Source organism: Vidua macroura, chromosome Z (genome assembly GCF_024509145.1).
Source record: "Vidua macroura isolate BioBank_ID:100142 chromosome Z, ASM2450914v1, whole genome shotgun sequence".
Classification (NCBI taxonomy): domain Eukaryota; kingdom Metazoa; phylum Chordata; class Aves; order Passeriformes; family Viduidae; genus Vidua; species Vidua macroura.
Genome location: NC_071611.1, coordinates 72,749,518 through 72,762,527, shown reverse-complemented (window position 1 = coordinate 72,762,527; position 13,010 = coordinate 72,749,518). Strand labels below are relative to the sequence as shown.

General features: G+C 40.7%; 1 protein-coding gene across 1 annotated transcript; it reads left to right on the top strand.

Moving 5' to 3' along the window:
- The first annotated feature begins 2,494 nt into the window (after positions 1–2,494).
- On the top strand, positions 2,495–9,796 carry LOC128822337 (3'-5' RNA helicase YTHDC2-like). The gene is made up of 7 exons (XM_054004031.1): positions 2,495–2,880; positions 3,529–3,619; positions 3,990–4,183; positions 5,797–5,996; positions 6,581–6,747; positions 8,491–8,621; positions 9,792–9,796. Exons 1-7 carry the CDS (start codon positions 2,706–2,708, stop codon positions 9,794–9,796), a joined length of 963 nt encoding a protein of 320 aa, XP_053860006.1. The 5' UTR covers positions 2,495–2,705.
- The last annotated feature ends 3,214 nt before the right edge of the window (positions 9,797–13,010 follow it).

Below are 13,010 nucleotides of genomic sequence, written 5' to 3'. Positions count from 1 at the left end.
ACTTGGTGAACTCTGTGTAGGGATAGAGTAAACATGACTTCCACGCTATCTATTGGTGTCCTAGCTCCAATCCTAGGAGGGGATATTGTAATTACCCTGAGGAATATCTATGTAGATATTAGGGCTGTGAAACCATAGCAACTGCCTGGGCTGTCACCCATCCAGATAAATTTTTACAGGTCTCATGGTATCCTAAAGGATGCAAAGTTCCATAGTATAGCACTCAAAGAGAAATTCTATATATGAGGAATTGTAAGTCCTTGAAAAATACAAGTGCTCAACCCCCTAGACCCAAAATAGCTAGTAAGAAAAACTTGGGGAGTAAGGTGTTGGAAACCAGGTAAGGATCGTAAAAGGTACATTCAAATAAAAAAGGAAATCCTACCACATGATCCTCTACCCATAAGCCCTAACTCTGTAATTGCTGAAGAGAAGTTAACCGAGACAGCTATAAGGACCAGTGACACCACAATGCCCAAAAACAGGACCCTCATACTCCCAACCCCAGATCCCCAGCAAAGTACCCTTTAGAAACTTATGCAGACAGCATACCAAGTCCTCAATGTAACACGACCTAACATTACTGAACAATGCTAGCTGTGCTTTGATATTAAACCTCCTTTCTATGAAGCAGTAAGGCTCAATGAGAAACCCAAGCGAGTTAATGGGAGCAATCCGCCACAATGTAACTGGAAAAACCCCCAAACCCAAGGGATAACGTTAGCAGCAGTAACTAGAAAGGGACGATACATAGGGAGAGTCCCGTGACAAAAGAAACATTTGTGTAAAACAATCAGTAAAGCACAGCATAAAAGTAACCCAGCAAAATAGTTGATTCCAGCCAAAAATACTAAATGGATATGCTCCAGAGGGGGGCTTACACCCTGTATTGCTCTTGACCTATTCAACGAAGTCTCTGAGTTTTGCATACAAGTGGTAATAGTCCCTAAAATCATTTATCATCCTGAGGAATATGTGTTTAATGCTCAAGTCACTTCTGAACATCACTTATCAAAAAGGGAACCCTTCACAGCCTTGACAGTAGCTACCCTAATGATTGTAGGTAGAACAGGTGTTAGCACCGGAGTGGCATCATTAGTAAAACAGAATCAAGAATTTAATTCCTTGAAGATTGCTGTAGATGAAGACTTAGCCCGCATTAAACAGTCGATCTCAACCCTTAAAAAGTCTGTAAGATCCCTATCAGAAGTAGTATTATAAAATCGTAGAGGATTAGACTTAATATTCTTACAACAGGGAGGATTATGTGCTGCCCTTAAGGAAGAATGCTGTGTGTATGCAGACCACACGAGAATTGTAAGAGATACAATGACTAAACTAAAAGAAGGCCTCGAACAGAAAAAGAAAGAGAGAGAGTCACAGCAAAGCTAGTATGAAACTTAGTTCAACAGCTCCCCTTGGCTTACCACGCTACTATCAACACTTGCAGGTCCTGTAATATTATTGTTACTAAGTTTAACTTTCAAACCTTGCATTTTTAATAAAATCATAAACATTGTAAAAAGAAGACTAGAGGCAGCTCATCTAATGCTTATTAGGGAGAGGTACGAAGCATTGCCCAAGAACTCAGAAGTAGATAAAACCCTAGTCTTAAGCCACCAAGAGTTAAAGCATTTTAATGAACAAATTAGTAAAGAGAAAGAGGAGGGATTGTAATAAAAAGGTCTTTGTTCATCAAAACGAACATTGAAAGAAAATAAGAATTTAAACTGAATAGAGAATTTCAGACTGTGAGAAGAGAAAGAGGAGAAAAAAAAAAAGGGGGGGGTTTGATAAACAACAAGTATTCTGCTTAAGAATTGTGCAAATGCAGCTAACACAGAAGACTGTGTAACTAACTATATACAAGCTAACTTTTAGACCAAAGACAACCGGCAAAGAAGATAAAGAGCCTTCATCCCTATGATCACCAAAGGCAGAGAGAAAAAAGACCCCCTAGCAACCAATTGCACCAGCGCAGAGTGCATCGAGAGAAAATACGTCAACCGAAAAAGAGGGGGGACTATAAAAACAAAAAAGTCAAAGGGGGAAGGTGCGCCGTGGCAGAGTGGAAACTCCCCGGCCGCCCAGCGCTGTTTTTTACTTAATACCGCTTGCTTAATAAATTCTTGTTAATTGATTTATCTATAATTAACCTCCCCAATTGACTTTGTCCATAACAAGTTCACAACTGAGGATGTTTGTTCAAACGGAGGAGTAGTTTGTTCTTCTTCCAAGTACTCTCCTTCTGACCGATGATGTTTCCAAAGCAGCAGCCTTCAATCCCGAGCCCTGTGTCAAGCCCAAGAGGATTGGGTTTAGTTTCTACCTCGTGTCCTCAGCGTGGAGTCAAAGGACAGCAGGAAAAGACGATCCAAAACCAAGGGCAAGTAACACTTTACAGAGTGAGGAGGCTGAGGGCCGAGATGACCCTCGCCACAGCTACGTTTAATACCATGAATTAAAGCACGTAATTTATGACCGGACAGGGCACCAGTGCCACGTTTTGGCCACAGCCATACACATACCTCGGTACTAGGCAGGCTTGGCCCTACCGTCGGGAAAAGAGCCAATTTCCTTCCCTTCGGGCCGACGGGGCTGTGGGTGACTCCACGCAGGCCCCGCCCGCCGCCAGCGCCGCCCCTCGGGCCGAGCAGCTGCGGCCCCCGATCCGTGTGGGGCCGTGTCGGGGCCGTGTCGGGGCCATGTCGCGACACAGGCGGGTTCTGCGGCGGCAGCCCGGCGGGGCTGCGGGGGACTGGGCTGCCGGCGCCGCGGGGCGCGCCCGGGCCGAGGCCCTCAGGGAGGTCGGCGTGGACGAGGTGGTGGAAATGGCGGTGCAGCTCGCCCTGGAGCGGTTCCGGAGCGGGGACGAGGCGGGTGCGCGGCACAGCCCGGCCCGGGGGCAGCCTGCGGCTGTTGGGAGGGCGCTGGCAGCGGGTCAGGGAGGGGATCCTGCCCCTCTGCCCGGCCCTAGTGAGGCACGGCTGGGGTGCTGTGTCCGGCTCTGGGCTCCCCAGCACAGAGACAGGGAGCCACTGCAGGGGTCCGGCAGAGACCACCGAGATGAGATGAGAGGTCTGGAGCATCTCTTATCAGGAGAGGTGTGGGAGTTCGTCCTGTTAAGCCTAGAGGAGACCGAGAGGGGATCTCACTAATGCATATGAAGATCTTCAAGATGAGTCCCAGGAAGGCGGTGCAGACTTTTTGGTGACAGGACAAGGAGCAGTGGCCATAACTTAAAACACAAGAAGTTCCACCTGAACATGAGGGAGAACTTCTTTCCTTTGCGAGTGGCAGAGCACTGAAACTGCTGCCCAGGGAAAGTGCTGAGTTTGCCCCTCTGGAGACATCCCAAACCCTAGATGTGTTCCTCTGTCAGCTGCTCCAGGTGACCCTGCAGGGGGTTGCACTGGCTGGTCTCCCTTCCAATCCTAGCAATTCTGTGGTTCTGTAAACGCTGAGTTGTCAAGATTAGTGCCTGTTGCATTGTTACTGTTTTCTCATTATTATTTATCATTCTTCTAGAGATGGAATTTCCTTCTAGTTTCACTAGTACTGAAAGAGCATTTGTTCACCGTCTCTGTCAGTCTCTTGGACTGGTATCTAAAAGCAAAGGGTGAGTCAGGGTACAATTTTCAGTTTTTTGATGCAGACCAATAGAATTTCAAGACTAATGATAACCTGATGATGTTTTCAACATACTCAACGGTGTTGCAAGGAATAGTATTAGAGAAAAAAGTGTAAAAGAGAAATGAGCATCTGTGTTCATTGCTGTATGCATGCTTGGAAAAGCTTGTGACATGCCTTTTGGGACAGCTTGCTTTTATACTTTGTGGATTTAATGGCTCCATTAAAAAAGCTTCTCACTGTGATTTCTGTTTTTTTTTTCCCAAAGATTTTGCATAGCATCTCCTACCTTGACAGATCAAAGTCAACCTAGAGTAGGTTCCTTTTTCCTAAAGTATGTTTTCTTCTCCCGCCGACAGAAAAGGAGCCAATCGCTACCTGACTGTAAGGAAGAAGGATGTATCAGAGGCACACGCAGGCATGACTTGTGGCTTGGCTCTCCGTACGAAACACGCTGTTCGGAGTCTGATTCAGCGCTTTCCCGTCACAAATAAGGAAGGCACGGAACTCCTGCCAAGGACAGAGCGAGGAAATGCCTGTGCTGTTGAATCTGGTACGTTGGGCGTGTGTTCTGCTTTGGGCTTGTCCATCGCCACCACTTGGAAAAACCACCTGCAGCCCAAAGACAAAAGAAACCTCTTTGTGTTCTGTCCCCTCTCGTGTCCTAACAGACACCTTCTTGCAAACGCATTAACTTTCCTTACTTTTAAGGTCTTTTGGAACTGGTGCTGTGAGGAACTTGGGAAGTCATATCATGCACATGGTGATGTCCACCTTGTGTTGTGTTAATTTAGAATCTTTGAGGCAGTTCCAGCCAAACCTTTTTGGAAGCACAGTTTGAAATGTGGCTCCATAAAAGTTCTGTGAGGTGGGATTGAAGAGTCAGTGTTCCCCTGCTGCTGTAAGAACACCCATATGAGAAAATGAAGTTGTCTGTTCTGCTTGTAGAAATTAATGTCCTTGATAAGTGAAGAATTTTAATTTTTATTTCTTCATCTCTACAAAATAGATTTGGTCCTTAAGAGACTACTGTCCAGACTTCTTGATTTCTTGAATATGGAAGAGTTCACTGAAAGACAAACTTCTGATAAAATGTTGGGTTTTTTTTTTAAAAAAAGCAAGGTTTTAATCTAGATTATTGCTTTAGCAGCTACAAGTGGAAGAGTTACAGTGTGTTTCTGTGTGCAGAGATGGGTGTAGTGAACAGAAAACACTTGTACCAATATGCCTTGTTTAATGGCATGGTTCTGATAGGTGGTGTCTGTTCTTGAAGTGCTTCCTTTGCTGTTCTTTCCAATTGTTTCAGTTGTTTAATAGGATTGTTTAATGAACAGAGGGAAGCTATAATGCAAGGACTGAAATGCAATGTCTTAGGAATGTAAGGGATAAGTTAATGAGCAGTGTAATATTTGCCTTTCTCCGCATCTCAAGAATGTATTTTTAGTTCTCCCGATCTCTTAGTCTGTGTTTGTCTTGGTACAAGAGAGCTTGAAATTTAGTATATGAATCTGTGAATGACATTACATATGTATAATTGACTTTACAGCAAGCTTTTCATTCTTCTGGAAGATAATTCTCAAGGAATTAGAGAGTAGCACTTGCAATGATGGATGTGAAGTAGCTGCCTCAGAAGATGTGCCCGTTTGTTGGCTACTTAGGCACTGCTTTGTAACACATCACACTGCTGTGTGGGGGCCAGGACTCTTGATACAGCATGCTTGCATTAGTATGATTTCAGGCAAAGGCGTGGAATAGCTTCAAGGTTTACCCCTGGAAGTGTGTATTTCTAGGGAGAACTGCAGGTGTGAAATGTGGGTGCAGATACAAGGGCCACCAAAATCCACCGGGCTGTGTTCTCTGGTTTAGTTTCTGTTTCTCCTTTTGCTCTTTGTGGGCTTTTTTGACTTGGAGCAATGCTCTGGAAGAGTCTGGTTTTGTTCAAAATACCTATGAAAGTAATAACTGTTTTGAAAGAGATTTATTTCAAGCACTGCAGGAGGACATGTTGCTATAAATATGACTTCTAAATGTGTGATGGGTTTGTCACTTTACCCACAGGGATGCATCAAAAGTCAGCAATGTTAATTTTTCAGTACAGTTTTTGAGCAGTGTTTTTGTGACCTTCCTCTGTATCTGCATAAATAAACTTTTACCTTGTCTTCACAGAAAACAAAGAAGTAAACAAGATAACTTTTCGACTTAATGATGGTATCCCCCAGGTCCCAGTGAAAAGAGGGGAATCAGAGTTTGATTCCTTCAGGCAGTCACTACCAGTTCTTGAGAAACAGGAAGAAATTGTCCAAATAATAAAGGACAATAAAATTGTTTTGATCATAGGAGAGACTGGATCAGGAAAAACTACGCAAGTATGTTTCTTCAATTAAATAAAAACTAGAACAGTATTTATGACAATTGTGTAATATTTGTGATACGGGATATTTTGATGCTATTTTAAGGCTTTTCTTTTCCTGTATGATTGAAAATCTTGTTCCAATTCACTTTCTTGCTTTTGAAACACTAAGCCAGTAGATAGGTACTAAAAGCATAAATGATTCCTCACAATTTTCTGGTTGATACAATTTTTTCATTAAAACAATACAAAATATTGAAGGGAAAGTAGCTGTGATGTTTGTATAGGCCTTTTTCTTCTAAGGTAGTTCTGTTCTTAGTACCCAGAGTATTTTTTGTGTTAAAATGAGAGATTATCTACCGGAGTTTTATTTTAGATTTCTCTGAAGCAGGAGGGAGACACTGCAAGTTTTTTCTTTAAAAAAAGCCTAAAGAGTTTATACGTAGAAATTTATTTTCCACTGCTTCAGGTATGCTTGCCATGATAATCCTAATGAAAAGTCTTTTGCAATGTGTAATACTGAGATGCAGTTAAATTGTTTCCCTGTGCTAACTAAGCTGTGACTTTCTCAAAAAGTAAATTGGAACCACTTCTTTACAGATTCCTCAATTTATCCTTGATGACTGCTACAAGAATGGAACTGCCTGTCGTGTGTTCTGTACTCAGCCCAGACGTTTAGCAGCTGTTGCTGTGGCTGAAAGAGTGGCAGCAGAAAGAAGAGAGAAGATTGGCCAGACAATTGGTTACCAGATCCGGTTAGAAAGCAGGTACTAATGGTATTTCTGAGTGCCAGTTGATCTTGTGTTGGTCTTGTGCATCTTGTGCACAGGTAAACTGCAGTGTGTTTGGGTTGCAGCCTCCCAGGTGGGATATGTTACTGCAGGTAAGGAATACGTAAGAGGGAAAAGGATGGCTTTCTTGCTGTGTTTTGCAGTTTCATGTAGTAGGTTGTCTTGTAGAACTGAATCTCAGGTATTTTCTGTTGACTTCTTCTGCGGAGTGTATGCAAGGAAATCTTTGTCTGATTTTCAGATCAAGTCTACACTTTCTTTTTTATTTTTATTTTTTTCCCCCCTCTCTACTTGTAACAAGTGTGGATCCAAAAGTTCTGCAAGCTTTGAAGGTAGGTGTGAAGACCAGCATGCTGTAAGAAATGTTATGTAGTGTGAGTTGATAGGAGTCATAAAAGGGAAAACAACAAAATTGGAAAGCGACTGATGAAGATGAGCATTATTGATCAGTCTAGTTTGGGCTAAATTTACTCTTCTTCAGCTTCTGTGTTTAAAACATGAAGTGAAGTAAAAGTAGAGATTTCAGTATCACTTGATGAATTTGTCTGTAAAGCAGAGCATGAATGGATTGTGTGGGGTTTTTACATCTTTGCACCGTGTAGCCAAATGACATCTCAGGGAAGGGCCAGCAGTTGGGATATGAGTGACCAGAAGATGGCAAAAGGTTGTGTTGCTTGAGTGAACAAAGATAACACACAGCTGATGAAAATGAATGCGCTTGAACAACAAAGCCGCAGTAAGAATTCAAATGTGTGTACAAAAGCTCACAAGGATATAAAGAGATTAGAAGAGCTGGTGAAGATGTATCACAAATAAGCTGGATAATTAATATATGGAAGTACTATGCTGGCAGAAGAAGAGCAAAGTCAGGTGAAAATGGAAGAATTGCTGGAAGCAGTGCAGGAAATCCAGCTTGAGAGGAATCAATACAATTGCTGCAGAGAAACACTAAAAGGGAGAAATAACAATATTTTGAGCTGTGGACAAAAAAAAATCTGGAATGGAGATGTTTAGAGGTGTTTATAGTAAGACAGAAGTATAATTTTTAAGGTTTTCTTTTAGGATGGCAGTACCAGAGGGAGTAGTGACAATTGCTGTTTTTATTGGGACAGCTTCTCTCAGTATAGAATTGTAACATTTCAGTAGTTTGAGCTTCTGAAGGAGCAGAGGATGAAGCAGATGACTTTGTGATTTAGTCAGCTGTACTGTATTGTGTCCTCAAGGCAAGGCTTTGGGAGCTGTGGGGAGGCTTCTGTGAGGAGGTGCCAGAAGCCTCTCCCGTGTGTGACAGAGCCGGTGCCAGCCAAGACAGACCTGCCTGTGGCCGAGGCTGAGCCCATCTGTGATGGTGGCAGTGCCTCTGGGACAGTGGGGAACAGGGGAGGAAAACCTGCACAACAGAGGCAGCAGTTCAAGAAGAGCAGTAAGAGCATGCAGAATTTCTTCATGCTTCTCTTTTACTTCCTTATTTATTAAAGTCTGAATCTTATTTTTTCAATTAATCTGTTGTCCAAAGTTTTGGGGCGCAAGCACTACAAATTGTTAGGAAATGTGTGGGAAAAGGCACCGGTTAAAAACAAGTGGTGTGCAGGAGTCTTTTGGGGAGAGAAGTGTAATTCCTCTTGTGGTCAGCAGCTGCTTTAATTTTTGATCCCTGGAAAGCTAGCTGCCTTTAAATGGTGCAAAGCCCCTGAGCTGTCTGTGTGATGTGTTCCACAGGGTTTCTCCAAAGACACTGGTAACATTCTGCACTAATGACATGCTCCTTGGCACGCTGATGGCAGGAGACAGCACCCTCTCCACCGTGACCCATGTTATTGTGGTGAGCATCCTGTGGTCTTTCATGTGGGGTGGGGCAATATGTATTGCCTTGGAAAATGAGGTCCTCATTTGTTTTATTTAGATTTGCTGAGCACTTCAGGTGTTTTTGTTTGGTAGAAGATGAATCAGCTTTAGAGACTTTCTGAGTCCTTAGAGTAGCATGATTGTTTTGTGGAGTTTGTTGTTTTTCTGCGTGTTTGTGGTTTTTCCTGTAAAAATAGTTTATTTTCATGGCAATGATTACTTGTGGAATCAGGAGGAGTGGAGAAAGACAGAAGTGTAAATTTTTCTGAACTTCCCCTGTCAGCAGCAAATCCTTAGGGAGGCTTGCATGGATGTGGTTCAATGTGATTGTCTCAGAATTCCTGTTATCATTTGTTTTAGCATTACCAGGTTTTCAGTCCATTTGTTTGCCCAGAGTTTTCTAGATAATGTGGAGGCTAATGGCTAACAAATGATTCAGATGTGTTCATTTATGAGTATGCTAATATTCCTATTGTGGAATTTAATAAGGAAGGGGAACTAGAATGCTTATGGCAAGATTGAAGTCCTGAAGATTAAAAGATAAGTTTAGGTGCCTGCCTGTTTATCAAAGTTAAAAAGGCATGAGAATGATCTATGCATTCTTGATGTCAGCCTACAAGCCTTGTATTTTGAGTCCTTGTTTCCTTCATTCATAATAGAAATCAAAACAGAAGAATGACAGAGATGATGAATCAGTTAGGTGCCTTAATTTATAGGCTTTGTGTGGCTTTGACTTGTCTAAGCAATCTGTCTGTTTTTTCTGATTATGTGGTGTCATCCATTTCTTTAAATGCTCATCAGTGGTGAAGTGAGAATTTATGAAAATAAGATTTGTAGGATTTGTGGTTTGTGGCGTTTTCTTGAAATTTGGCTTTAAATACAAAATCAGAGAGGTCTCAGATATTCACTTTAGCCTCTAAAGTTAAGGTGCGTACAGCTTCAGCATGGCAACGCACTCAGTGCTGATAAAAACTTTTTGAAGTGGTTTTTTTTTTGCTTATGGATAGTTTTTTAAAAAAACCCTATTACTTAAACTAGACTTACACATTTTAAAGCCTCTGTAATGTGCCACCAAATCATGTATTTAATTTTTTTAGAAAAGTTTGTTTTTGTCAGAAGTTGTGATCCTGAATCTATGATGGCTTTTTATCTCTTTTTTTTTCCTTTTGTTACAGGATGAAGTACATGAGAGGGATAGGTTCAGTGACTTCTTGCTAATAAAACTGAGAGATGTGCTGCAAAACCAGCATCATTTAAAACTAATTCTTTCTGGTGCTGCTCTAGATATAGTAGCTTTTAAGAGAAATGCTTTATTTGACAATCAGGTAGACTCTTTGCATGTCAGCCTTTTTTAAAAAAATCTCAACAGTTTTAGGAAGTGGGATTGCTTACTGGTTTATTTTAACAAATGTTTGTGAGAGGAAACCTCTTTTTCCTAGGTTTTTTTTTTTTTACAGATGGAAGTGTTTAGTTCCCAGTTTTGAATTTCTGCCTAGTAAAATAAGACTTGCAACTTGTTGGAGACAGGAATCTGGAAATTACACATGCTTTCATGTTTTCTGAATTTTTTTTGCAAGCAAGAGCCTCAGTTGTGATTGTTGTGTGGCTTTCCAGTTTACTCTTTTTGCAGCTTCCTGTTCTTTCAGATAGGTCAATTTGTGTTGGAAATTCTGATGGCAATCTCTCCAGTTTACCACAGTGCTTGTGCTGGTTATGTAACAGGCCAATAACAATTGAAAAGATGGTTTCCCCCCTTTTTTTTTTGTTTTTTTTTTCCTTTTTTTGAGAATTTAAGAACTAAAAGAAGAGTCTTTGTCTGTTAATGTAATGTAAAAGGTTTGATTCTCCTTCAGCATTATGACTGACAAAATCCTGACCACAGAAACCAACATTTTGTAGCTGTGGATTGCTGTAGTACACAGAGCTTGTGCTCAGTGTTGGAAGGCTTCCTCTGTGACAGCTTCTAAAAGTGTGTGAATTGTGGATTGCTCTTTCTGAAGGAAAATCCGGAGTGATCCTGAGTCAGCTTAAGGGACAAGAAATCAAAATGCAGAGATTTGAATTCTTCATGCAAAAAGCATCCTTTAATGTCCACAGATAAGGTCTAGAAAACAGTCATGTTGAAAAAGAAATCAGGATAAATTATGAGAAGGTAAAGGCCACTGGGATGTCTCATCTGTCAAGAAGTATTCAGTAAAGAAAGCTCAGCTTTGCTGAATAAGTTGAGGACATGGAGATAAGGCTCCCTTCTCACATACTTCTGATCAAAAGAAAGTAGTTCAGTGCAAAGATGTACTGTCTCCGTGTGGAACCTTGCAAAAAGCTGTATTAATTGCTTATTAATTAATGACATTTTAAATCCAGGTGGCAGACTTACATGGCGAGTTCTTGTTTGTAGCCCTAAACAAAAACGGCTGTTCTCTTTTTCTCATTTAAAAAAATGAATAACTGTCAGTCTTATGAACATCTCCTGCTGTAACACTTGATAAAATTGAAGAGGTTGAGGAGAAACAAGGTGGCATTTTACTTTGGAAATGTTTTGTTTTGTATAATTCTGAGAAAAATAAACTCCAGTGAAGATAGTTTTTGAAAAAATGAATGCTGTAAGTGAAGCTAGTGAATATATAATCTTTTATGGATTTTTTTCTATTTTAGTCCAAGGGAGGCCTTTTGAAGTTAAAGAGTTGTTTCTGGAGGACATTTTACGAAGCACTGGGTATACAAACAAAGAGATGGTGAAGTACAAAGAAGAGAAGCAGCAAGGTCGGTGGACTTGTTAATTGTAAGGGTTGGCCATGAGAATCATTGGTTGATTGAACAAACAATTAACAGGATTCTTTTCTGTTAAAATTCCAAAGTCAGGAGATTAAATGAGATGTGATTAGATGACAGCAAGTATTTTTAAGCTCTTTTACATTACTGAAATAGTTTATGCAATTAATGAAAAAAAATCACTTTGATTTGGTGGTTGCATTCTTTTTTCTTTCAGTTGATAAATGTCATCTGTTTTCTAATTATTACGCTGTAGAGTTATAGAGAACTGGGGGCTGTGCCCACATGAATACTAAAGAAGCATAGGATGCTCTGTACCTTTGGGTGCAAATTAAAGTGCAGCTATTAAAGCAGGCAGGATTTTGTACAGTCTTGCACTAAATGGACAAGTTGTTCCCTTCAGTAATATTTTTCACTGCTTTCTTCAGGCATGGATGTATTTTTTGTGTTAACAGTCTTGAGCTAAACATCATTGGTTTTCAGTTGATTAAGTAGATACTGCTTCAGAAGTTTTCCTGGCACCTGAAAGTAATGATCCCAGTGATTATTTAAAGAAATTAAAAAAAAAAAAAAAGCAAACCCCAAAGCTATAACATACAGTCCTAACTGGATATTTATCACAGTGCTCATCTCTGATCACTGGGGGCAGAAAAGTTCAGTTAAGAGACTGGTGTTTTCAAATGTTTCTTCCACTTGTGTAGAAAAATAAGTTGTTACGTGCAGGGACTGTCTCGCTTGTCTTCAGCATTCCATTTCTGGAAAAAGATCTGGGCTGAGATTGTGTGGAAGGTGATTACTTAAGGAAGACCCTTTGAATGCAGTAGTTTGAAATAATGGTGGCTTGGGGGGTTCAACACCAAAGTGGTGGGTTTTACCTCATTCTTATAGCCCTTGTTTGCAGTGTGCACTTTGGGTACCCTTAAACATGTCATTTATGTTGGACTGGTAGTAGCATTCTAGATTAAATAAGAGAGGTTGAATAGGTAAAACTTGGACCTGCTGGAACTGTCTTTTTTAGTAGAAAACAATGGATAATAAAGATGACTCAAACTTTCTTGGGGAATATTTTGCATTCTAGAAGAGAAACAGAAGTACACTCTTGCTGAGTGGTGTTCAGCTCAAGACAACAGTAACAAAAGGACATCTCGGAGACAAAATTCAGTTCCAAGGGCAAATGAGGAGTACAAATGGTTGGATGATGGTGGTGACACAGTATTTAATCAAGTGGTAAGTTTTTTCTTTAGTTGGAAGAGACATTTATATTTGTGTTGTATTACTAGCCATTTAAAATCTGTTTTCTACAGGTAGTTCTGTAGAGTCTTTGGGGATATTAACCTATTTTAAAGATTACTTGATTGGGGTGAACTGCTGTAGCTGAAGTGTGCTCTTCAGTTAGGGTGGTTGTACACAGCTTTTCCTCAGATCAAATGGCTCGACTGCCATTGTGTTAGTACTTGCATCTGACAAAATCAATGCATTGATACCTGAGTGCTGGATTTCTGGTTGGTGCTGGGAAAAATTACCATTCAAATTCTTTGTGGGTAATGTATGAGAATGAAGACAACTCTTGGAAGAGACTAATCTTTCAGTATTGTTTTTTATCTTCAGACTGAAAAAGATGT